Below are 27,501 nucleotides of genomic sequence, written 5' to 3' on the forward strand. Positions count from 1 at the left end.
AAGTTAAACTCAGTGACAACGTCTCGTCACTGACAAAGGAACGACAAAATTGTGTCTCCTACAAAATCAAACCCCGAATTCATAATACCCAAGCGATCAAACGACACATATGACGACAAGTAAGATAACAACGACAAGATAGATAACAAGGGCAACGATGGCGATAGTGGCCAGCAATGGAGGTTAGGGTTAGAAATTTTGTTTTTTTACATTTTAGAAAAAATAGGATTTTGTATAAATATAATATTTTTTAAATAAAATTGTATAAATTACCAAAACATGACACATGTCACTTAACTAAATTTTTTAACGATCATTATTGCCCGGACACCTAAAATGGTAATGTTTGTAACGTTTGTCACATGGATGAATAAAAACTGTTTAGGCACCTATTTGGGAAAAGCGATATAGTTTGGTAAAATTCACCCATATAAAATCTGACATGAACCTGAACTTTTTTATCAAAATGTATCAAGTTAAAATTCATCGAATTTAAATTAAATAGCTACGAGATTCTCATCGCATCAATTATAATATCAATATATATATATATTAGGATCCACTTACTCTATGTTTAAAGTATGTATTTAATCTTTATCATGTGTAAAAACATATTTTATGTAAAAAACGCTTTTACTACGGGGATACTAATTCAAGAAATAACCTTGAGTAAATTACGCATTTAATACTTAAACTATTTATTTTGGTTTATTTTAGTTTCTAAACTTTTAATTTGTTTAAAATCATACTTAAAGTTTAGTTTTTCTTTCATTTTAATACTTCACCATAAAAACTTTATTTTTTGTTGGCAAAAGGGTATATGAGGCCCATGTACTTGTCCAAAAAAACCAATGTGGCCCTCAATATTTTTTTGCACTGAATGTGACCCTCAAACTTATAAAAAGAACCCGATGTGACCATTTGACCAATGGTTTCCGTTGTTGACCATTACGATGATGATGTGAAACTTCATTGTGTTGATGTGGTGATTCAAAGTGCTGATGTGGCAGTCCACAATGGCGGGTGATATGGCTGATGATGTGGCAAATGGGCTAAATTGTGTTTTTAAGTTCAAGGGCCAAAATTATTTTTTTTCAAAAGTTTAAGGGCTTATTTGATTTTTTTTAAAAACATATATTATTTTATTTTGTTGATACATATTTTCTATTTCTTGATTTTGTTTTTAAAAATAAATAAATAAAACTCATATCATAATTTGTCCTTAAATTCTAACGTGAATTTTATTTTATTTTTATTTTGTTGATACATATTTTCTATTTCTTGATTTTTTTAAAAATTAAATATTGTTGTGACAAAAAACCCTCAAACACGTGAAGTTCATATCTATCTTGACTTTATAAAGTTGTATCTAGCAGAGATCGATGACATAAGTCGATATTCTCACTTTTTCATAAGATCAAGTTTAGGTGAAGTTTACTTCCTTAAATCATGTTATATTCACTAAAAATGTTTCCCTTAATCGGATAACTATATTTTATTTTTTTTAATTATACAGTTTCATGAAAATTTATAAATAAAATTTTAATTTCATAATTTCACAATTTAATTTTTATAAGAATTTATAATATTATTTAATTAATTTTTATAAAAATTTAGTGAAATAGAATTTAAAAAGACATTTAGAATTTAAGATAATTAGATGTAAATATATAAAATAAAATTTGTGCACGAATAACGAATTTAGATTTATATAAATAAAAGTCAATTTAAATTCGAGGTAAAAAGTAATAACATATATTTTTAATTTTTGAATAATTTAATTTTTATTTTTTGGTATTATTATATTTACATTTTTTAATATTTTTATATTTTTTAATTTAAAATATTTTTATTTTTCTTAAAAATCAAATAAGCCCTTAAACTTTTTTTCAATTTGACCATCGAACTTGAAAAAACCAATTTAGCCCATTTGTCACGTCATCGACCACTGTTGACTACCATGTCAGCATTGTAGGTCGCCACATCAGCACCGTGAAGTGCCATGTGAGCATCGTAACGGTCAACGACGAAAACCGTTGGTTAAAAGGTCACATTGAGTGCAAAAAATGTCGAGGGACACATTGGATTTTTGGACAATTACAGGGGACTCATATACCCTTTTGTTTTTTTCGTTTTAATACCCTATTCAAAATTTAACATTATGTTATGAAAAAAATAAAGTTTAGAAACTAAAACGGACCAACACTAATAGTTTTTGTGTTAAATGCGTTAAGTTTTTAATGGTGGGATACTAAGATGAAATGAAAACTAAACATTATATATGTTTTGAATTTTTTTTTGAAAGATTAGGTACTAAAACATACTAGAACTGATAGTTTAGGTATTAAATGTGTAGCTTACCTAATAATCTTTTAATGGATGTTTATAACGGTAATTAATTATTTAATAGATGATATTTGAATAAAAAAACCTAAGGGTAAAATACACAATTGGTCTCTAACCATGGGGTAATGTTTTATTAAGTCTCTCGACTATTGAAGTTACAAAATAGTCATCTAGCTATAGAATGTTGTTTTGTTTAGTTTCTCAATTATTAAAAGTTATAAAATGATCACCGACTATTTATTATATTTCAAACTTATCATTTTTCCGTTAAAAAAATTGGTATAGTTGTTTGAGATTCTGAGATCAGATTTTATCATATCACAGTCAACTAGTTAACTTTTAGCTCATAATATCGTCCATTTTTTTTAACAAAAAATGACGAGTTCGAAACATAATGAATAATCAAATGATTATTTTGTAACTTTTAATAATCTAAGGACTCAAGAAAACAAAACTCCATAGTCAAATGGTCATTTTATAAATTTTAATAGTCACTTAATAAAGCAATAATCTATAATCGATATCATTTGTGTGCATTACCCAAAACCTAAATATTCTTTCTATTGATGAGTAAATAACATATGTTCTATTCTCATCCACATATCTCGTGTTATTTCATCTTAGTTTTTCTTTATTTTCATATTTTTTTTATTTTTTACAATCATTTAGAAAAATTAAACAAAACATTTTTTCCCTTAAACAAGAATGATCTTTTAAAACCAAACACACACACATATATATTGCTTTGCAAATTCACTAGATGACTATTTTTCTTAAACCAAATAAATACTTAAATCTCACAAAAAAAAGGAAAAAGCGGAGTAGAAACATAACTTCAACATAAAATCAAAACTAGAGGGATTTTGCCTTATACAGTATGAGCCTTAACAGTCCATGAGGAACTAAAAGGAACCCATATTCTTGCAAAACCTGAAACTAGGCAAACCAACACTAAACTTATTCTGATATCTAAACTCGAAAGACTTCACAAACTCACTCGGTCGAAAACTCGAACAACATGGTGTGCCGGTACTTGCTACCGGGTTGAACAACAACCGATGGGAAGTTCGGTTGGTTTACGGCATTCGGAAATCCCTGCGTTTCCAAGCATAAGGCGGCGTGCTTATTGTAAACGGCACCACCTTTACCGACGACTTCATTCACATAATTACCGGTATAAAATTGCATCCCGGGGGCATTGGTCCACAAGTTAAGTACCCTCGAGCTCGAATGACTCTTCAATTTGGCGGCGCGTTTCAAACCTGACCGTTCTTCCCCACCGCTGAGAACGTAGTTATGGTCATAACCCAAACCTACCTCATTGATCGAGAGACCGACCTTCTTCTCGGCAGTGAAGTCGAAAGGAGTCCCTTTGACCGGCTTGATTTCACCGGTTGGAATCAGGTTCTCGTCCACAGGAGTGATATCTGATGCCCATATCTGTATGGTATGGTCGAGTATGTTCCCCGAGTTGTGGCCTGCTAAGTTCCAATACGTGTGTTGAGCCAAGTTAATCGGAGTGGCCTTATCCTTGGGCACCGCTTCCATTTCGAGCTTCAGCGTTGTGCTCGAAGTTAGAGTGTAGGTTGCAGTCACAGAAACATCACCCGGATAACCTTCAAACACAAAAACAGCATCATCAGAGAAACAAATAGAAACATGTGTGCTCGAAAGAGAGTGTGCGCAAACTTACCCTCCTCGCCATCGCTGCTGGAATATTTGAAAGTAATGTAGGGGTTGTCGCCTTTCGTATATTCTACCACCTCCCATATTCTCTTGTCAAACCCCTTGAATCCACCTGAGGGCAAGAAACAAAGAAAAGATTCGATGCGAACTCTTCATAAAAAATCCGAATAAGAATGAAAGTTCCTTAGCGAGGGAACAAAAGAAAACCGAAAACCGAGAGACGAGAAGTATATACCGTGGAGACTGTTTGGAGGGTTGTTGATTGGCAAAGAGTACTCAGTTCCATTGTGAGTAAATTTGCCATTTTTAATCCTGTTTGCTACTCTTCCCACAATGCAGCCAAAATAAGGTGCATCGCCTTGCTGATCAAACATAACAAAAATTAACCCCAAAAATCCGATCCTCTTAATCAAGGAGACTAGTAAGACATAATCCAACTCGACAGACCTAAGAATTTATGCTAGGAGACGAATCTATAAAACTGTAACAGATTATCAATAGAAAATAAAAGAAAATATCTGAAATATACTATAAATTGAAAATTTCAAAGTACGACCGCCCTCTCGATCCATCCCAGAACTCGACAACCAATCGATTCATCACACAAACTAACAGAGATGGGTTTCTCTTATTTTTTTTCTCCAAAAACAATCCAATTCACCAGAAAAGATTAAGACGAGAATCAAAATTCTTCCAAAGTCAACAGAAGAAGCACACACACACACAAGAGAGATTCAGAGAAGATTTACCAGGTACTGTTCGACGGTGTCGAATCCCAGGACGACATCGGCTAATTCACCTTAAAATTCAAGGGGAAAAAACACCAGTGATCGTTAATAATTTAGCATTCGAATTTTATTAGAAGAAGAAGAAGAAGAACCGAATGGGAGTACCGTTTTTGTCGGGAACAGACAATGAGGTGATAGTGCAGCCAAAGTTGGTGATTTTAACAACCATGGTTCCATTGTTGAGTTCATAAATCTGGGGTTGGTCTGCCATTTGAGGATTCTTCTTCTTCTTCTTTAGTTTTTTGAGTTTCAGATCAGATGTTGGGTTTGGTGTTTATAAAGGAAAAACACTGTGCTGGTGATGGAAGGTATTACGTCACTTTGTCCCTTGTGGCATGCCACGTATTCATATCTTCTTTGTTTCTACTAGTACTACTACCCCTTGAATCAGTTTATCCACTATTAGTTTTTTTTTAAAAACTATTGATTTTAGTAATTAATTAGGCATCAACTCAGGAATTTATATTAAAAAATAGTTTAGGGGTTATTTTATTAATTATTCTATTATATGGTATTTTACAAAAATATATATTTTTTGATATCTCTAATAGAAAAAATAAATTTAAACATCCTCTATGTAATTGAATTTGAATAAAATTATATAATTATAATGTGTTTAGGCAATTACTATAATTTCGGAACTTTATTAATTTAAATATAATCTATGATTCTAATTATATTCTTTAATTATTCTTAAACAATTATAGGAATTTACATAATTATGTAGGAACAATTTTAATTTGTGAAGATATTGCACGAATCAAGCGACCTCGGTAATAAAAGAATTGTTATTATTCTTTGAGATACCGGATACGAACAATGAAAATGTTACGGATATAAATGTTCAATATCAAATAATTAAAAATTATCTTTGAATAAATATTACTTTTATATATATTATATTATATTATTTTTTATTTATTTATTTTTCTTAATCAACTTATAAATTCATCATTATTATTACCAGGTGACGAGATTTTATAATACATGTTGATTATATATTTATAACATCCTTTATTTTCAACCCTAATAGAACATGAGACAATTGGTTTAGATTAACCTTTGTTATACCTACAGAAATATCTTTCGTAAATAGTTTTCGAATCGTCCACGATTTATTCAGAACCACATACTTTTTGAATAATTATAATGTCAAATTAAATCTTTAATAGTCCTACCTGATTTATTAGGGTTAAACTTGTTCCAACAACTATAATCATTTTATTTAGGTCAACTTAGAGATAGAGTTTGTCATCATAGATCTGACACCAATTACCTTATCATCGAAGTATTTATATTCGAGAAAAGACTGAAAGATGATTCCCCCTTTTTCTGTTAACTCTCTGACGTACATTTCACCTTTTCTTATCTCTATTCTCTCTTTTGAAACGGATCAATTACAGTTTACGATCGAATATCCATGAACTATAATTTTTCATTTAAATCAAAAAGAATAAACCATCATCGACCAGTTAAGCAAACTCCATCGTCGCCAGGCAAGCTTCAACGAATTTTTAGGTAAGATTTAGCCATTTTTAGGTCACCATGTTATGAATCAACTAGTTGTTAGTTATTTTTCATCGCATTTTGTAAGGCTTCGGTCATGCATCAAAAAAATACATTTGTTTTAAGAAAGATAAGGCATACCAAATATTAGACAAATATAGTTCTTTTAATTATTATAAGTTTTTAATAATATTACTATTGTTTTAATTAAATTCAGTCATAAACTTTCTATTATGATCTCTAGATAAACTAACATAGGGTTCGAATTTTTATTTTATTTTATTAAGATATTTAAATAAATTAAGATTCAATTACTAGTCTTCTAGTTTAGATTAAACTTTACCATGTACCACCTGATTATGTAGTCCTTTTATTTTTACCATCAATCTTTTAATTTTATCAATTAGATCACTTAACTATTTAATTATATTCTATCAAGCCACTTGCAGCTAATATCTAATGGAAGTGTTGATGTTGCAATTAACAAAATTGGTATAAAATGTACATTTAGTCCTTAAACTTATATATTTTATCCTCTAACCAGATTTTTACGCATGTCACAACATAATTGGAAGATTAAATTTATTAATTAAATTAAAATTAGGACCAAGTTGATAAAATGTGTAATTATTAAGGACCAAGTGTACAATTATGCCAGTTTTGTTAACCGTCGCGTCAACATTTCCATTAAATATTAACGACAAATGGCTTGATTGAATAAAATCAAATAGTTAGATGGTCTGATTGACAAAAATTGAAAGATTTGTGACAAAGGTAAAAGGACAAATAGTTAGTTGGTTAATGGTAGAGGTGGCAAACTTGTCATTCGGATTGGGTTCGAGTCAGGTCATTTCAGGTTGAGCCTTGATTCGAATCGGGTTTGGGTCAGGTCATTTCAGGTTCGGTTTTGATTCGTGCCTATGGAAATTTAATTCGGGTCGGGTCAAAATCGGATCAGTTGGTTTTTCGATCGAGTCAAAATCAGATCAGTTGTTTTCAAGTCGTGTTAGTATCGGGTCGGTTTGGTTTGGTTCGGGTCAACCTTTAGATTTTCTGGTCAATTCGGGTTGGTTTTGATTCGGGTCAACCTTTAGATTTCGGGTCAATTCGGGTTTATTTGGGTTTGTTTCAACCGTCATCACTATTTGTCGTCTTAGTCATCGATGCTACTCTTCATTACTCGTAATTCAGGAATTTTATGAAATTATATATTATCACATTCTAAATATGGGGCTAGAAGTTTATTTTAAATGAATTGAATCAAAAAAAATCTTTAAAATCTAAAATTGAAAATCAAATTATAATTTTTTTTGAAGTATAAGAATAACTTTATAAATCCTAATAAATTTAGGATTGATTGTAGTATTAACTCTCTATACTTTTTTACTTCTATTATAACTATTATCATTTATCGTATTTAAAAAATACATAATATATATATATATATATATATATATATTTGATTTAATTTTTATATTATTTTACTAAAACACATTAATTGTTCCCAATTCTCAAGCTCAAATTAAAAAAGTGCAAACCCTAGAAATTTTTATATTATTTTAAGGGTAAACTATACGGGTGACCACCAAACTATGGTCATTAACCATTTTGACCACTAACGTTTAAAAGTGATCAAATAGACCACCCAACTATTTAAATAGTTCAATCCAACCACTGGCCATTAATTTTTAATAGAAGTGATGATGTGGTCGTTAATAAAATTGGCATAATTATATATTTAATCCTTAATATTTATGCATTCTATCAATCTATTCACTATTTTAATTCATTCAAAAAAATTTATCCTCCAATCCGGAGGTTCCACATGTCACAATATGATTGGTGAGTGAATTTAATTAATTTTAATATTTTAATTACGTAATTTTTCAACCAATCAAGTGGTGACATGTGTCACCACCTGTGTAAAAGGGAAAAGATTTTAGAATAGAAAGTGAGCCGTCATAGTCATCGATGTTGCTCTTCGTTACTTGTAATTCAAGAATTTTATGAAATTATATATTATCGCATCCTAAATATGGAGCTAGAAGTTTAGTTTAAATAAATTGAATAAAAAAATCTTTAAGATCTAAAATTGAAAATCAAATTATAATATTTGGAAGTATAAGAATAACTTTATAAATCCTAATAAATTTTAGGATTGATTGTAGTATTAACACTCTATTATTTTTTTTACTTTTATTATAACTATTATCATTTATCATATTTTAAAAATACATAATATATTTATATATTTTAATTTTTATATTATTTTACTAAAACACATTACTTGTTCCCAATTCTCAACCTCAAATAAAAAATTTACAAACCCTAGAATTTTTATATTATTTTAAGGGTAAATTACACGGGTGACCACAAAACTATGATCATTAGCCATTTTGACCACCAACATTTAGAAGCGATCAAATAGACCACCCAACTATTTAAATAGGTTAATCCAACCACTGGCCATTAATTTTTAACAGAGGTGATGACGTGACCGTTAATAAAATTGGCATAATTATATATTTAGTCCTTAATATTTACACATTATTTACGCATTCTATCAATCTAGTCACTATTTTAATTCATTCAAAAAAATTAATCCTCCAATTCGGAGGTGCCATGTGTAACCACCTGTGTAAAGGGAAAAATTTTAGAATAGAAAGTGAGCTTAAGGGGGAAATTTTAACATATGAAATATAATTTATTTATTAGATTTGTTTTAGTAAATTGATATATATATATATATATATGAAATAATATTAAACACAACATATACAACATTGTGTAACTAAAAATCAATTGAATGATGTAGCCCAATGGTAAAGCAATATCCATTAAGCCAAGGGGTTACCGATTTGAAACCCCTTAAGCTCACTTTCTATTCTAAAATCTTTTCCCTTTACATAGTTGTCACCACCTGATTGGCTAAAAAATTTATTTAATTAAAATACTAAAATTAATTAAATTCACCCTCCAATCATATAGTGACATGTGGTAACTCTGGTTTGGAGGATTAATTTATTTTGAATGAATTAAAATAGTGACTAGATTGATATAATGTGTAAATATTAAGGACTAAATATATAATTATATCAATTTTATTAACGGCCATATCATCACCTCTGTTAAAAATTAACGATAAGTGGTTGGATTGAACCATTTAAATAATCGGGTGGTCTATTTGATCGCTTTTAAACTTTTGTGGTCAAAATGGTTAATAACCATAATTTGGTGATCACCTATGTAGTTCACCCTTAATTTAATTTAATTTTTATATTATTTTATATCTGCATTCTAACACACCAAAAATTCCCCAAATTAAAAACCCTAGAATTTGGGGATTTTATATGTAAACCCCTAATTTTCGAATGGTGACTAAATTGTAGGAATTGAAAACTTTAGAGCCATATTTGTAAACCCTGTAAAGTATAATGGTTTGATTTATAATTTTCTCATTATACTTCAAATCAAACTCTCCCCCTTCCGATCATAACTCTGCACATTGCCTCCCTTTTTTTTATTTGAAACCCTAGCGAGGATCACCCTTAAATCTCCAACCCTGCTGCCGTTTGCTTTTCCGTCGCCGTTGCACCGCCGGTAGTTCGCAGGTAAGGACCATCTTAGAAAGATTTAATTATAACTAATTATTTTTCATTCATTCTTTCTTTGAATCACTTAAATTTCTATTGTTATTTTTTAAGTTTGTGTCGAAGGAGCAAAAGTAAAGATTATATATCTTGAAAAACCCTAAAAACTTAATTTTCTCTAATTGGTGTGTTGCTCTCTTTTTTTTCATCTTTGGATGCTGGTTGCCGACCGTTAATATTATTTTTTCCATTTTTCTTTTCTATATTATATCTTTATTTTCTCTTATTTTTTATTTTCAATAAGTCTGTCTGTGTTGCACGTTTTCATCTACCTTTATAGCTCGTTTTCTTATGTTTTTTGACATTTTTTCGGTTCTTTGGTCGTTTTAATTTATCTTTTTTCCAATGGTTGATTTTGACATCGTCACGATTGATCAAGATGGTGCTTATATGATATATTGTGATCTTTCCTGCTTTGGACCATTCGATTTGTGTTCATGGATAGCTTTTCACGTCGCTCGAGTCTGATTTGTAGTTTGTTAGTGGTCTTTCGATTTGTTTCAATGATTATAGGAAATTTTCCTAATTATGTGCTTAATTTACGATTGTGATTGTAAATCCTTATTGTAATTTGGGATATTTCCTATTTTGAATAAAATTAGTTGCTTCTATATAAAAAAAGTTTGTGTCGAAAGAGAGAATTCATAAATCTACTACATCTGTTGGTGCTCAAACCACGACCTTTAAGAATAATAATAATTCTTTTAACAACTGACATAAATTAATTCATACATATCAAATTCTCCATTATTCTTGAACTTACACATACTTGGGAAGTGGACTCCAACTAAAAATTACAAATGCAAGGAGTATTAAGAAATTTAATGAAAATTCAGCTACCTTATGAGAATTATTGAGATGAATAAATATTCATGCATATCTATTTATAGTGAGAGATAAAAAATTGAAATTAATAAAAATAAAATAAAATAAAATTAAAATATAAGAATCCTTATAGAAAAGTACGACTAAAACTTCTAAAGCTCCTATGTCGTATGGTCCATGTGCATGGCACATAGCTTAAAATGATAGTTTAGAGGGTAAATTGAAACAAAAAATAAATGAGGATCCTAACTGAGAGGAAATGTATACTTTGAGTGGAAATGTTGAATTAAGCCAAAGATTAGATAGATGGGATAAATCAAGGTGGGTTGGGTTGATTAGAGGAGGAAAGGAAAAAAGGCCGAAGTTTATAGCCGAATGAGAATGACAGCAAAACGTTGAACAATAAACCCTGCTTCTCAAGTGTGAACAAAATCCTCCCCGTGGCGGAGGAGACGGTGGAAAGACTCTGCACTCCGCAAATTCGCCGCCGCTGCCATCGCTCTCCCTTTTGCAATTACTTCCTTGCTTTTCCCGGGTATTGCTTTTATTCTTTTTTATCGACAAAATACAACACTCCTCCAAACATTTACTCTCATTTTTAGAATACAATTAACAAAAAAAAGAGCTTTACTCGAGTGTAGTTTATCTATACTTTCACGACGCGGTATTGTTTGTTGTATCTGAAACAATTGGTGGGTTTCTTCTGTTTTTGTTGTTATTATGATTTATTTTACTCTGGAAGGCAGCTATGTTTGTTCAATTGTCAGTTTGAAATTCTTGGAGCGAGTCGCCCCTCTAATGTGCCTGATCAGATTTCAAAAGGATACATTGAACTGCATTTCTTGGATTATTAGGGTTTGAATATGTTGGTTTAGCATGGCGACGATTCATTTGTTGTTATCATGAAAAAAGTTTTTGCTGTTTACCTATGATCCCTTTCATCAGTGTCTGTTGTGTTTGGTTTTTAATGTATTTTCTCCGACATTTTTGAGAAGAAATTTGTGCAATGATTTCAGTAGGTGAATGAACAGCTGTGGCTGAAGAAGAATTTGCATGAATGGATTTAAAGATTTGAAAACAATGAGTAAATAGTGACCTTATAGCAAAGCCAATGGTGACATTGGATTTCAGAATATCCATTGCTTTATCACTGCAACTGAAGCTACAGAATGTCGAATTTCATGTTAGTTTGACTTATTTCATGAGTTTACTACCCCATTATAATTGCTCGTTCTGATCTTTGTTTTAATGGAAATTTTATAGGATATATCTCTGGTTACATTATTAAACCAAATAATGTATGCTGATGATTGATTTGTGTCTTCTTAAGTGCAGTGGTTAGTTTTCTCATGGAGAGCTCTGATGATGAAAAGGATGGAATCTATGGAAATTTTATGCCCAAAGAACTGGGCCATAATCTTGCATCAGTATTAGTATATAATATGTCTGTATAAAAATAATTTAATAATTTGAAATTAATCTTTTTTTTAAAATTTTATAATATGATATATAAAACACATTTTATCTTTTTAAAAGTAACTTTCACTGAGTTCCAAACAACCCTAAACACCCAATTTTTCCAAATATTTCTAGTTCTTTTGTTGACTTTAAAAAATTGATTAGATGCAATTACTTGGCAGAAAATAAAAAATTGTATGGCAGACGCATCCATGATCATTGTTTCATGCCTGCGTATGTATATATATAGCAGAATGTTAAGGGAAACACACCAGAAAACACTGTAGTATATAAGTATGTAAAGAAATTAAGAAAGCAAAATGACAGAAGCAAAGCTTCTTCGCATGAATGCAACAGATCATGAAATTAGTAATGCTAATAATTCAGTTTTTCAAATCCGTTATTACATGATTAATTTCTGCTTCACATATGCTCTTTTTCCCCCAAAAAATATCATGCTAACTAGTTCTTTGTGCTTTCAGAAAGCAGTGATATCAAAGGTAACACCAATCATTGAAGAATCCATCAGAGATATGTTCAAGGAAATGGCTCCAGCTTTACTATATGTCTTCCTCGCCATTTGAAAATGGGAAGGTTCATCATCGACCCTTAAGCTTTAATTCATTAATACACCTACCATTTGATTACCAACTGACAAACACTTTGAAATTCCACTGTGAGAGGAAGTGCCAGTGGCAGCTCTCTCAGCACTAAAACAACAGATCCTCGAACAAATTTTAAACAGTTTTCAACTTCCCGCTCCCGTTTGTTACAGTTTCAACCTCTGTCGGATTCAGACTTCCTTCCCTTTCAAGACTAGAAGGATTATAAAGATCAGACTCTTTGAGAGGTTCACTCCTGCTTCTTACATCTATTGATATGCTTCCGTGTGCGCTCCCTTCTCTGGAAGAAGTCCTCTTCTTAGCACAAGTGCGAGAGAAACTAGTCTGAAGTGTTGTCTTTTTCATATAGGCATGTAAACGAATCTACGTTGAGCGAACTGTTCGCAAACTGTTTGGCGGAAAATTTATTTATTAAGTGAACAAATATGAACAAGATTTTATGTTCGATTAATTAAATGAATGAATATGAATAAATGATTGTTTCATTCATTTACATTCGTAAACATTCAATAATATGTTTGTTTATATTCAGTTTAATCTCCAAACCCGTTTAAAATATTAAGACTTAATAAATTTTAACCTTACACCCATTAATATTTTAAAACTCAATTAATTTTAAACCCAAATAAAAATTAGGGTAAATTATGCACTTAGAACCTAAACTATCAGTTTTGGTCTATTTTAGTACCTAAACTTTCAATTTTTTCAAAATCATAGCTAACATTTAGTTTTTGTTTCATTTTAGTACCCTGTTAAAAACTTAACATTAAGTTTTAGAAAAAAAATGAAAGTTTAGGTACTAAAGCGGATCAAACCTGATAGTTTAGGTACTAAATGTGTTAAGTTTTTAACGACGGGTACTAAAATGAAACAAAAACTACGCATTATGTATGATTTTGAAAAACTTGAAAATTTAGGTATTAAAATAGACAAAACTGACAGTTTATGTACTAAATGTGTAATTTACCCTAAAAATACAAACCAAGTAATTCTATGTTTGTTCGTTTAGGTACTACCTTGTGGATAATAAGAATGCAAATATGTCAGGCTTCATTGCCCCGTATCTTGGTGTCCCCTATAATTCGGATGAATTTCCCAATGGTTATCATCTTCAAGATGCGAAGGAGCTATTTAATCAACGACACTTCTTGCCGCGAAAATACAAACGAATGTACTTTTCGATTAAGTGTAGATGAATCCTAACCCCTCTCTCTCTATATATAAACTAAGAAGCATGTTTCATTAATGGCGCATGGACCTAATGCTGATGCAGGTATGGACATAAGAAAGCTCGTAAAGGACAATCTTATCATCAAAAAGCCTAACGTGAGTCGCTCCAGACGAACATACAGGACAGGCAATCCCAGTAGACAAGGATACGGCAAGAGAAAGGGAACAAGGGAAGCAAGGCTACCATCCAAGTTTTTGTGGATGAGAAGATGTCGTGTCCTCGGGCGACTCCTTCGGAAGTACAGGGAGAAGAAGAAGAAGATCGATAAGCACATGTACCATGGGATGTATCTGAAAGCCAAGGGAAGCGTTTTCAAGCAAAAACGCGCACTTCTCGAGACCCTTCATAAGGCTAAAAGTGATGATTGTCCCAGGTTTCATTTTGATCAGATTATGGCTGTTTAAACCATGGGTAAGTTAGGTACCAAGGAGAATAGGGTTCCATGGAGGAAGCAAGATTTGAATCCATCGATGGAAGTTATGAATGTGTTTAACAATGTTAATTTAGTTTGAAAGTTTGTGTACAAATAAAGTCGATGTAATTATGCTTTAACAATGTTAATTTAGTCTGAAAGTTTGTGTACAAATAAAGTCGATGTAATCATGCTCATTACATTCATCAATAACAAAATAAGCTATCCAGTTGATTTAGTTGGATAAAACCCTAAATCTCTTAAACAAATATTAGAGGTTTAAATTTTGGTTTTTGTGAATGAAATAAATTGGATTGGGAGTGTCGCTCCTGTATTGGGTCTGTGCAGTACCTTGTCCAGATTAATCAATTAATAGATTAGATACTTGTGAAGAATCAAAATAAATAAACAATAAGGTTACTAAACAAGACTTGAATTTGCAAAGTCCAAATACATGAGGATGAAAAAGGCCTAACCCAAGATATTGGGCCAATTCTTGCTAATTCAACCTAGTTTCTTTGTCTTACTGTTTAAGCCTAATGGCCTATCCCACTCTTAACAACAGTTTGTGTCCATTTATTTGTTTCCAAAAGGAAATGAATAATATGATGTTTTTAATGCACAAAAGGATCATAATATGTTATAAATTGGAACCCTTTTCCTACTTTTGCAGGATCAATGATCACAGCTGGTTCACCCCCAAACCATCAGGCTTTTCCAGCAGAACCAAATAGATGCATCTTCTCAGCAACCACAGCTTTCATGGCTTCTATAGCAGAAGCCATTAAATGCACTAGATCTCCCTTGGGACTGTTCAGGGATTCCATGTAAGCTTTTCTTACCTCCGTGTTCACGTTGAATTTCCTCACACCGCGGTCTATGCAACCCTGTCCAAAGTAAATTAATCAACAAGGTCAATCGGCCTCGAATTCATTCATCTGGTGCAGAACATAAGCAAATTCTTCAACTATATTATATATGAAAAACCCCACAGTAAAAGTAGATAGTAGATGATACCTTCACTAGTTCCTTGGACAAACCAGAGGCTCCATGCAGCACAAGGAAAACTCCTTTCTTTGAACTTAGGGCATATAGATCCTGAACAACGAGGAAAGGTTTACCAACGCTACCAAGGACTTATGTAGGATGGGTTCATTAAAATGTTATTATGCTATAATACCGGAAAACCGAGATCTAGCAATTAAACGAACAAAAAGCAATATGTAATTTAGCTTCTCAATAACCATGATTTTTTTTTATCTACCATCAGCCCATGATGATCTATAAGCATCTATGTGCAATACTTGTTACTGATATGAGATTGTATTTCAATCAAAGCTCTGTAAAACATACAACTGGACATTAAAGGAGGGACGAGGTGAAAATTTACCACTGATTATGTGAGTACTCCAGATTTACCACAAGCCTTTTGCTATTGTAATTGTACCATCATATTTTTAATTTTGGAGAAAACTTGGCCAAGAAATAACAGTTGGGGAACTTTTTAAAATATCTATTAAACAAACAAATACTATATAAACACATTAGGAATATCAACAATTACCATTCCACAAACATAATTTTATTACGTTTTTAATTCATGTTTTCACTGTTGTAAAAACAAGCTAACTCACTAGCTCAAGAGATTGCAAGAGTTCTTTGTTTGAAGTACCATGGTTTTCTATTTAGTTGAAAACGTCACAACGAGAAAGGAAAAGAAATAAAATAAAAAAGAAAATTTTGGATTTAGTTCATCTAATAGAGAAAAAATAATTTGAAATTACATGCAGAAAAGGTTTAATTGAAATTTTCACAAACTAAGAATACGATGAAATTTTCCATCATGTGATTAATTATAAAATTGAAAAAGAAAGGCAATTTTAAATACACAGCATCATATATTGGTTAATAAAAGATCTTGCGAAAAAAATCCTTCAAAACTATAATTATAGTTGTAACTGCATCGGTTAAAAGATTACGTAAATTTAGATCAACTACACAAGTGATAAATGTGTCCCTCATCCCTAGAAAAGAACTGTCTTGACTCTAAATTTGCCTACCTCGTTCAAAGAGTTCCATGTGAAGCACCATTTAGATCTCACTAAATGTTTTTTATGAATTGAATTATAGTTTAAGCATGCATCATGTTCTCTTTAACACTGTAATTTAGTTGAAACATTGACCACGACATCCATCCTTAACCCAAACTTAGCTTAGAACAGGATAAATACTCCCAAGTAAATACAGCCTGCTACTAGTAAGACAGAATTCAACAGAGTGGCTAAATATAGACCAGCAACCATCGAGATATTAAATAAGCTACAGAATAACATGGTAAATACGATACTAGACCTTAAGCAAATCAAGTTTGAGATTTGGGCCACTTGCTGGATATTTTCCATGCACGTTCCCGATGCATATTGCCAAGGCATCTATCCCAGTCTCATCTATGAATGCTTGAGCCTAAATTTCAAGAGGTGAACTCTGGTATAAGCAATAGAGAAATGATAGTAGCAAAACATTTTTCAATTTGATTAAGTTCCGTGACCTGATTCACATCAGTCAGCTTTGCTTCATAATCTTCAACAGTCAAATCATCTTCAGTTCCAGACAATCTTCCAAGTTCTGCCTCCACAAGCATATCCTTTAAGTGGGCCAAGTTTGATATATACTTTGTGAATGAGATATTATCCTTAAAGGGAAGATGTGAAGCATCCACCATTACTGAATCAAAGCCCTAGCGGTAATAAAAAGTAAATTTATATCATAAACAAACCAATACTATGTTAACACATAAGGAATATCAACAATTACCATTCCTCAAACAGAATTCTATTAGGTTTTTAGCTCATGTTTTCACTTTGGTAAAAACATGCTAACTCACCAGCTCAAGAGATTCCAACAGTTCTTTCTTTGAAGTACCATGGTCAAAGTGAACAGTGATGGGAACCTGCAATACATGCACCGACATCAACTCAAATTCCTTTTTTCTCCCTGTTTTGTAAAACTAGCACTTGAATAATTATGTTATGTTATTTGCAATAAATTTCATCTTCAGGGTGATGGTTTTGTTCTCAGGCCTATGCGGAGCTAAATACAACATTCAGAAGATGTATCGTATGTGACTTCAACAAGGAACAAATAGCAGCGTCATCCTGAGCATTTTCTCTCTAAAAAGAAATGAAACACAAACTGAAAATTAAAATAAAAGCATCAATTTGTGCTTGTACTGTATGTATGTATGTTAAGAATCTGTAATGGGTTTACCAACTTAAAGTTGAGCATACCAGCAATTCTAAGCAAACAAAGGAGACATCCTAGTAAACATAAACCAGATGTTCTTGCAACTATTACCAGGACAAAGTTTAATCGACAATTTGAAAACTACAAGACAGACACATTGAAGATACTACTTTTGGATGCATGTTATGCAATTCAATTTGCGTCTTATTCCATTCTTTTTTCCATTTTGACTTGGTAAATGAAGGGCTACTTACGCTGGCCTGTTCTGCAGCAGATATACAACAAGCAACCAATGTAACCCCTCCTTGCTTAAACGCAGCAGGATGCACCTGGAAAAGAAATGGATCTATCATTAATTATTTTTGGAATTGGAACTGAAGAAAGAAGAAAAAGGTTCCAACAAATTGTAGATGGAAAAAACAAAAATGAAAAATTTCCAACATATTGTAGATGGTTGGCCTATGGGACACGGTGATGCAAGGGGTACACTACAATTTTCTTTGTAAAGAGGATTGAAACGACAAAATCATTTTAAGCAATTACTATGCTAAATTTGGAAGCCAGTTGAAACTTTTCCATTAGATTAAAATCTTTTGCATTCTTTCTCCTTTCTATCCTACCAAAACCCAACATTAATCAAAATGCAAAATACAAAAATTAAATAAAGGTTATATCCTGCAACCTTGAGTTGACAAGGGCATTCAAGTTTCTTATTTTCTGTATCCTTGTTATGAATGCACAATCCAGACTAGAAAGGTAAAGCAGATCATGCTCCACTAGGGCTTTTGGCATGTGTCTGCCACATTCCAGTAAGGTCTTCCCCTAACCAATGATCATCTACATAACTTGATTTTGCATCTCTTAAATTAATCACGCAAATGGAATAGGTAATTGCAAAAACTTGGTCCCAATTTTACCTGTTGGAAAGTTGTATGTCATTTAAGATTGGCCTCAGCGATTAGTTGTTGGTATGTGTAAGCCATAAGATCAGGCTCAGGGTGGTTACTTATTGGGCATATATGTATAATAGGTAGCATCAGGTGACGGGTTATTTATCAGACAAAAAATAGATGAATCGAAATTCGAAACTCACAGATGCCAATGCATGGTGCAAGGGAAAAATGATACGTCTTCTTTCTGTGAATATTTTTTTATATAATTTCAAAAAACCAGCTTCTGACCTGTAAAATAGCTGGACTACGTTCTTGCTCTGCAGCTGCTACTACAGCCTCAATTCCTTCCATGTTATAGACATTGAAGGCTCCAACAGCATAGCCACCCCTTTCAGCATTCTTTAAGCAGAGAAACATTGTCAATACCTGGGGGAAGGATTAATAATAAGAAAAATAGTAACAGAGAGCATCTACTAATTACACTTACAATAAGGATCTCCTTTGTCGATGAAAGTCTGAGTGGGCGAGCCCAAGATCTCACTACTTCTGCTAGTGCTTTGCTGTCACCAACATTACCTAAGAAAGGTAATTTACTAGAGTTAGGCTCAACTTTTTGATTTTAGTACAATCTGTTCAAAAACGAAAGAAAGAAATAACTTCTACCAGGGAAAACAATATAGGGAACTCCGGGATGTCTACTCTCAGACCCTAGCTCCCACAAAGGAACTCCGGCTAGGGCCTGTCCGACTACTTTGGCACGTTTTGCTTCAAGAGCTTTTGTAGCAAGGTCTGATGAGGTGATTCCACCCTAAAACAGAAAGGTATAGGCCATTATTTTGTTTCAAAACATTTGAATAAGCAAAATTGTTTGCACTCAACTGGTAAGAACCAGTGAAAAACATAACATGAAGAAGATACAAATGCAAAATCAATGATTTCATTGTAGTGATATGTGGCTGAAGGGTGAACTTCATTAGAAATTTAAAATCTTCTAAAGATGATAAAAACTTAAATATCACTCCAAATAAAATCTATACCGTAAACTAAAATAACCAGAAAGACGATAAATAAATGTCAATATCTGCTTTGAAGAAGTTAAGACGGAACAATTTCAAATTACCCATTTGTTTGCTACATTTGATTTATATTTTTGCAACATTCATGTTCTAAGTTTGGAATATTTGAAATAATCTCCCTCAAATGCAACTCAAAACTCACAGGGTTCCCAGTTTCTTTATGACAAGATTCTAGCCAAAAATTTAAACAAAAAGAGATGTGATGATCACTGACCACAGAGTTATCAATTTAGTTGATAAAAAATATTCAGTTATGTCCAATATTATTGCAATAAAAATATCAAGTAATCATAGGGAGGTTGCAAAATAAAAACATTTTATCATCTTCAGCTGCCAAAGAATGAAGTTGGTGGAAATTATTGCAAAGGTATTCTATGAAAGCAAAATAAATTTCATGAACAACTTTCCTAAAAGATGGAAGTACATGACTTCCGTGGGATATCAGATCTGGAATGCCTAAAAACCTATAACAAAGTAATGCTTGGTCAATATTCAACTAAAGTACCTTGGCCAGAATATAACGAGGTCTTGTAGTTATCTGCCTGACTACTTCAACCAGTGCAGAGCTCACTTTGAAGTTGATCTCTAAACTCTCAGAAGCAGCTATCAATAAAGGAAGGTAAAACAATTGCCATTCAATAAAGAGAAAAAGAGAAACAAAATTATTGCACTACCCGTCTTCCAAAAATAGAAAGAATTATTTTATATTCATGCATGAGGATTTTCCAAGAAACTTCAGAAACAAACTTTTTCCAGTGATGAGTTTTCTGCTGCTCATTATTAGAGTATCTTTACGAGCTGCAAGAAACACAGAAGCCATCTCTGCAGTTTTATTAATTTCCTCCTCCCTCTCTTCTGATGACTTCATAGCAACTTTGTGAACAGAAACCTGTTCATAACAAAGGAAAAAAACTTAGTACCTAGTGTAGATTGTAGCCAAATAAATTAGAGTTTTATTTTTATTTACTTTGTACTCGACATCTTATCTAATTAAGAGATTAGATAAGATAAGATTAGACAGAAAATTAGTTAGAGTTGTTTACCTATTGTAAATCTGCCTATTAAAGGCCTAAACTATGTCGTCATTTTCAATGAGAAAAATTACAGAGAATACAATCTCTTCTCTGTTCCAAACCGTCTTCTCTAATTTCTACACCTAGTACAAACCACTAGTACATTGGGCACAGTGCAAAATTTTGCGGTAGTTTCACATATTTTGGTGTCAAAAAGACCAATTAAAGTACAAAACAAAGATACATATTATGAATTTTGGTCACCTCAATGCTTTTCAACATATGTCCACACTGTGACTGAAGCTCTTCAACCTGAATGAAAGACAAAGAAGAGAATATCAACTTAGAAAATTGAAGGCTAAAATATATAATAAGCCTTTATAGTAAATTCATCTTGTCCATCATTTAATCAATTGAATCCTCAAGGGGCGAGGAAGGAAATTTCAAGACCTCCGCCAACTAAGACAAAATTGTAATGTGGCATAACTAATACGGATTTATAGTCACATGGCATTCTTTTAGCATGTATTAAAAAGTTTTTTTTTCTTTAATTTAGGCTAGTCTCGAAGAAGACCATTTAGTATCTTGGAACCTACTTAGAGAAATTCTACGTTGACGCATTTATTCTACGTGATTCTGTCCCACTTGGAAAAAGGAGCAGATAATGTAATATTTCCGTCCAATTAAGGGCTCAACTGATCATAAACATTGAAATTACATGATAGACAGACAATAGATTTAATTTAATAGACTTTGGATTGAAACCAAAATAGAAATAACAATAAACTTTTAAAATTAGTTTAAAACTAAGAATAAAAATAAACTTCTAAAATTCACCAAATTCGGACCTGTTTTGTTGTTTTCGGAACATATGAACCCACAACTATAAGTCCACCACTTCTCTCTTTACTTAATCCTAGATCCTTTGGCAGGATTGGAGCTTTTGGGATAATTCCAATGCGAGCAGAAACAAAGCTGGCTGCAGAACGGCATAAGAAAGACTTTCCCTTCAGTTCCGCCTGTCAATTGAGTTAATGCTTAATACACCAAACCTCTCAACATATTTAGCAGCATGTTCAAACAGATAATACTACTCCGAAAATAGTAATATTTGCAGTATCTTACCTGGATCATTCCAACAGCAAATACAGCCATGTCTCGTTCACTAACTGCATTTACTATGCATGTTGATCCCTGCTTCAGAAATAAATGAAAATATAGAGAATAATTTGCATCTAATTAAAGTTCCAGCCGCCAGTATCATTACAAAAATAGCTTTTATATAAAAGGTCTGAGATGCAATAAAGTTTTGAAGGTCATTCTAGTTACAAACACAGTTCCATCCTTGTATCAGATACAAGAGCTTAACATTGCACATGTCAAAAGGATAAGCAATTGATAAACAATGATGAGAACCAGATGAACTTTGTCCAAATTGTACAAAGTTGGAGATAGTTAGAACAATGTTGTCTTACCAGTAATTACACTATTAGCCATCAATTAAATAATGAAAATCCAACTTCTAATATACAGAAAGTGGTAAACAATTAAACCATGGCCTTGCACCAATTTACAAGTTCATACACATACGATGGTCGATGGAAACCAACCAACAAAAAAATTCTCCCACACGAGTACTAGAACGCACATGCACATGCATATTAAGAGCATCACAAATAAAAAGAAACACACCACAGACAGTACCTTATCCAAACTGCAAAGAAGCTCACAAACAGCACCTGGTTCACCTTTTCTTAAAAGTTGGATTGAAATTGATGCAACAGTGCTAGCTGGAATTCGTCCGGCTGTTTTCTCCTCTACCCACTGACAGATTTAGGTGAAGCAAGTTGCATATTCAGATTAGATATTTTTTTTTACAAAAAATAAAAAAAGGACAAACTGGTATGTACTTCAGGAAAGTAAGACCTCTTTAAGGTTTGAAGATTTGTAGCCAAAGGATGCATCTTTAGCAAACTCTGTGTCTCCAGCAGGAACAAGCCTATAGCCAATATAATCCAACAATAGCCAGATATAAGAATACATACATTTGTAGTTATTCCTTTTCTTCAAATTCTAGCAGGTGTGGGTGAAAGTGGGAGAGAGGGATCAATAAGAGAAACCAATTTGTATTTAGGTTAAAGTTGATACCAATCAGAATCTGAAACATAGTGTATATCATCAATGGTATAACGGCCTCCTTGGAGAAAGAAGGGGCAGATAATCCAAGCATCCACCTGACCTAGTACTGAAACAGCTGCATCTGGTTCCTGCAATATATGGATAGAAACATTAGGCAGCTAAAGTATTATCATGTATTAAATTACGGTTGTGTTTGTTTCGGTCATGATGTGTTAATCATGATAGCAAACATACAGATGCTATTATGTGATTGTGATTTTTATCCAAATTAGTACAACTTACTGCAAAATGTAGCAATTATAGTTATAATAGTAAAAAAGACGTTTTCAATTATTTTTCAAGTCATTTATGAGGTTGTATGAGTTTTTATTTACAAAAAAGAAGAAAAATTACCATTTTTTCGTTGTAGTAATATTTTCATACTAAAAAAGCATTGATTCTTATCTATAAATTTCTAGGAATATTAATAAAAATTCAAACATTCATATTAATGCATCAAATATTAATACATAACGAAGTAAAAGTATTGATTCATATTAATACATCACAAACATTATTATCACCATGACCTGTTTATATGACCTTTGTCCAAACTGATGATCAAATCAGCTAATATTTTCTAAATTCAAATATAAAATAATACATGATTAAATCAACATTTAATTACTTTTCAAATAAATTCACTTTTATTAAATTTCTCTTTAAATAATTTTTTTTTATAAGAAAGGGAGGCCTCGTTAAAACCCCCCTTCATAACCGTCAAGAACCGAGGGGTATCTCAACTGCCATTGGAAGGAGGAAAAGAGTGACTCATAATTTTATTTCTTTCGAACAAGTCATTACATTATAACCAGTACATAAAATACAAAACCAGCAGAACAGAATAACCTATAGGAACCTAAAACCAGAAATTCACCCAATTCCTATCTTAGCTAATTCATCCGCTTTACAATTCACAATTCTACTAACATGTTTTACAACACTTCTATCTTCTACCAGTGAACTAATTTCCTTTACTAACGAGCTGAAAATCATAGGTGAAGAACTCGGCCACTTGATCCAATCCACAGCTTTACTACTATCACTCTCCACGATTAATCTGCCCCTCGAGCTTCAACTAGACTTGAAGAAGAATAATAATCCTGCTTTAATAGCCAACAACTCGGCAAGAATTGGAGGGCCTCCCCCAACACTCTCAGAGAAAGAACCCAACACAACCCCGTCTTCATCCCTCAAAATACCACCAATTCCCCCTTTACACCAAGTTTTCTCCACAACTCCATCAACATTAAACTTGAAAAAACCTTTCGGAGGAGGATTCCAAGAGAGTGAAGAATCACCAGATTTAACAGCAAACACACATGAATCAGCTAGAACCAGATTCCCCACAAGACCATCGAATATAATAGGGATATGAGGAAATTTCGCAACAAACCAAGAAACCAGTCTATATCTCATTAAGAAATGCAACAAAACAGTGTCCATCTTCCTAGCATCAAATATAATCTCATTCCTGAACTTACAGTCTGACCAAGTAATAGCTCCTGGAATAAACGCCCATATTTTTGAACAACGGAACATCATTCCCTACCCTGCAAGAAGATCATATGGACTTTTTGGAATAACAAAAGAAACGTCCCAACTCAATAGAAAGTAAGACCATAACTGCCAAACTATCGGGCAAACAATAAATAGATGCGAAACTGTTTCCGCAGCCATACCACACAGGGGACATATATTATCCACAATCCCATTAACTCCACGTTTCAAAAGCTCAACTTTAACCCCAACCTTCATCCGTAGAACCTGCCATAAAAAAACTTCCACCCGAGGAGGAGCCATCCCAAGCCAAAAAAGTTTTTGCCAATCCATATCCACCTTCTCGTTCTCATCCATTAATCTTTAAACAAGATCTAACCGAAAAACCCCCTCCCCATTCCCTTTTCCAGACAGAGGTGTCTTCCAATGAATCATCAACCACATAACTGCATAAAATATAGTTTAAATCGAGCCAAAGCTGTAATTCCCAATCTGCAAGATTTCTCCTCACTTGAATGTCCCAAATCCACCCTGCTTGACTTTTCTTTCTGTACTCCGAGATTGTTCCCCATTTGTTAACCGCAAGAGCATTTAACCTTGGAAATCTTTCTTTTAAAGACACACTCCCCTCCCACACATCATGCCAGAAAAGAATAGCCTCTCCACTACCGACCTTGTAACTGAAATGCTTTCTGAAACTATCCCCAAAATCATCATTGGCCAAACAACTATTTATCATTCATTTCCATTCCCAAGAAGCTTTCTGAAATCCCCATCTGTCGATAGAAAGATCTCTCGGATCCACACCATTCTTACAACATACTACCCTTTTCCACCAAGAACTAGATTCAGTCGCAAAACGCCATTACCATTTACCCAGGAGAGTTCTGTTCATGAGGTTCAAATCCACAATCCCTAACCCTCCTATCTCCTTCGGCTTACATACAAACTTCTAATTTACCCAATGGATTCTTCTCCTTCCATTCAAATCACCCCATAAAAAATTTGCCATTATTGAATTCAACCTCGATAGGACAATAGATGTCAACCTGAAAACAGACAAGTAGTAAATTGGTAAGGAACATATAAACCAATTTGATTAACACCACCCTCCCTGCCATTGAAAGAGAAGCTACTTTCCATCTCGACAGTTTCTTATAGAACCTCTGAATCACTGGTTCCCACAACGAAACCGAACTTTTCCTCGCTCCAAGCGGCAGCCCTAGATAATCTGAAGGAAAAACTCCCACTGAGCATCCGACCCGACACAACCCACTCTTTTAACTCCAACTCATCCACATTTATGCCAAAAATTATGGTTTCATGCAAATTCAACTGCAAACCAGACATCAATTCAAACAAAAATAGTACCCTACACACATTTTTCAATTCGTCGCCCTCTGCACTACAGCAAATAATAAGATCATCAGCAAACTGAAGATGCCAACCTATCAAGTAGAATAGCAATGGAGATAATGAGCAACCTTGCCGAAGACCACGAGCAATCAAGAGCTCCTCCGAATGAGACCCATTCACTAACACCGAGATAGATGCCGAAGAAATACAAGCTCTTATTCAGGAACACCACCTCTTACCGAAACCTATAAATTCCATTGTCTTCAACAGAAACTTCCAATTAACCGAATCATAGGCTTTTTTGATATCCACTTTGTAGATGCTTTAATTTGTCTGGGAAGTTAGAAACCAGAAAAAAAAAAGAGATAGTGGGGAAATAACTACCAGAAACGTGGGACATTTAACCACTAAAAAAGAAAGAGGGAGGTCAGTTTTTTTGGAACTACTGGAAACCATCAGGAGGGACATCAACGAGGGGAGATCACAGAAAAGAGAGGATGAAGAACGAGAGAAAACAGAGACCATTGGAACAGAGGAAGAGAACAAATCAAAAAAAAAAATTCTTTTGTAAAGGTCTCTCGACCACCATTTTGGAAGGAATAAAGGAAAGCATTCTTTTATTCATTCTGCCAGTAGAAGTAAATATCATTCATTCACAAAGGCAATAGCAGTTTCTCGAGGTATATTCATTCTAAGTTTATTTTTTATTTACAGTGTAGTGTGTGTTCTATTTAGATAAGCATGATAAAAGAAGAAAGCTTTGAAGTAAAAACAGAAATGAATAGTTAGTTTTATACTTATTTTACTTCAATTTCTTTGGAGAGGAGTGATCCCAAGTCTTCGTTGAGAGTGGAAATTTGTTAGACGGGTGTATAGGATATTTCTTGGCCCCAGATTTTAAGAGCAAGCAGAGTATTTCCAAACACAAATAGAAGCAATTCAAGCAAGTTACTTTCTTTATTTGTTCTTTTGAAATGTGCAGTATTGAAATACATAGCATGTGGGTGTGTTGTTAGTTTCGAAATGAACAAAATAGAAAGCAGAGTTTTCTGTGCGTGTGTGGTTATTGTTTAGAGCGAGACAGGAGAGGTTTAGTTGTGCTTTACCAAGTTCTGTTACGGGTCTTCACGAGTGTAAGGGAGCCAAGAGTGGTTAGCATTGCCTGAGCTTTAGAGTTATTAGGTTGGCAGTGTCGCTTTTCAAAGGTTGACATAGAAGCAATATTGGAAAGCCCCGTATTACCATTGTTTTTTTTAGAAGCAATGTAACAGGCTTCTCGGATTTTAAAATAAAGGAAAGCTTTGTAATTTCTTCCCCTTCGTTTTTCAGAGAAAACAAAACGCACAATCATTCCTATTTTTCATTTCTTTTCTCCCATACGAAAATAGTGTACAAAGAATAGTAAAGAGATTTATCAACCATTTTCTTTGCATTTCCAGTAAGTTTCTTCCCATATTTGAACCAAAATAATAAGAAATGAAAGAGCAGAGATGAGAAAAGAGAGTTACCTTGCTTTGATTGAATCTTCGTCGGAATAGAGAGACTGTTCTCGTCTAGTCGTTGGGCTTAAGAGCATGAATTATTGCGGTTAGCTTTGGGAGGTTTTCTTTGTGGATTCATTTTAGTGTCCTAGGTTTTGAGGTAGGAAAGAATGAAGTCTGGATTTGTGAGTTTTCATCTAGGCTACGACTGTCACGGATGATAGCTAGAGTCGATT

At 33.0% G+C, this 27,501-nt stretch overlaps 3 protein-coding genes across 4 annotated transcripts in view; 1 reads left to right on the forward strand and 2 right to left on the reverse strand.

Annotated features, from left to right (window-relative positions):
• Nucleotides 1–3,155: 3,155 nt before the first annotated feature.
• On the reverse strand, nt 3,156–5,070 carry LOC120124895 (galactose mutarotase-like). 2 transcript variants are annotated; one of them, XM_039143456.1, is made up of 5 exons: nt 4,926–5,070; nt 4,782–4,831; nt 4,268–4,394; nt 4,040–4,144; nt 3,156–3,962 (listed from the first exon to the last, which is right to left on the reverse strand). In XM_039143456.1, the coding sequence occupies exons 1-5, from the start codon at nt 5,029–5,031 to the stop codon at nt 3,340–3,342; spliced, it is 1,011 nt and encodes a 336-aa protein (XP_038999387.1). In that variant the 5' UTR covers nt 5,032–5,070; the 3' UTR covers nt 3,156–3,339. The 2 variants fall into 2 exon arrangements, with proteins under 2 accessions (XP_038999387.1, XP_038999388.1); XM_039143457.1 differs by lacking the exon at nt 4,782–4,831 and having other exon boundaries at nt 4,926–5,054.
• Nucleotides 5,071–14,127: 9,057 nt separating this feature from the next.
• LOC120125011 (60S ribosomal protein L19-3-like) lies at nt 14,128–14,517 on the forward strand. The gene has a single exon (XM_039143534.1). It carries the CDS (start codon nt 14,128–14,130, stop codon nt 14,515–14,517), a length of 390 nt encoding a protein of 129 aa, XP_038999465.1.
• A 591-nt stretch (nt 14,518–15,108) lies between these two features.
• The window catches only part of LOC120125130, a 107,335-nt gene continuing 94,942 nt past the window's right edge, over nt 15,109–27,501 (reverse strand). Inside the window, exons 26-42 of the mRNA XM_039143622.1 lie at nt 22,899–23,017; nt 22,677–22,749; nt 22,455–22,574; nt 21,876–21,944; nt 21,599–21,769; nt 21,015–21,062; nt 20,485–20,626; nt 20,243–20,340; nt 19,325–19,469; nt 19,149–19,237; nt 18,950–19,060; nt 18,023–18,097; nt 17,410–17,475; nt 17,074–17,262; nt 16,878–16,988; nt 15,543–15,623; nt 15,109–15,412 (exon numbers count right to left, since the gene is read on the reverse strand). Coding sequence (XP_038999553.1) covers nt 15,233–15,412; nt 15,543–15,623; nt 16,878–16,988; nt 17,074–17,262; nt 17,410–17,475; nt 18,023–18,097; nt 18,950–19,060; nt 19,149–19,237; nt 19,325–19,469; nt 20,243–20,340; nt 20,485–20,626; nt 21,015–21,062; nt 21,599–21,769; nt 21,876–21,944; nt 22,455–22,574; nt 22,677–22,749; nt 22,899–23,017 — 1,887 coding nt within the window. The 3' untranslated portion in view covers nt 15,109–15,232. The remainder of the gene's footprint in view (nt 15,413–15,542; nt 15,624–16,877; nt 16,989–17,073; nt 17,263–17,409; nt 17,476–18,022; nt 18,098–18,949; nt 19,061–19,148; nt 19,238–19,324; nt 19,470–20,242; nt 20,341–20,484; nt 20,627–21,014; nt 21,063–21,598; nt 21,770–21,875; nt 21,945–22,454; nt 22,575–22,676; nt 22,750–22,898; nt 23,018–27,501) is intronic.

This window comes from Hibiscus syriacus, unplaced genomic scaffold (assembly GCF_006381635.1).
Source record: "Hibiscus syriacus cultivar Baekdansim isolate YM2019G1 unplaced genomic scaffold, ASM638163v2 tig00110429_pilon, whole genome shotgun sequence".
In the NCBI taxonomy this organism is placed as follows: domain Eukaryota; kingdom Viridiplantae; phylum Streptophyta; class Magnoliopsida; order Malvales; family Malvaceae; genus Hibiscus; species Hibiscus syriacus.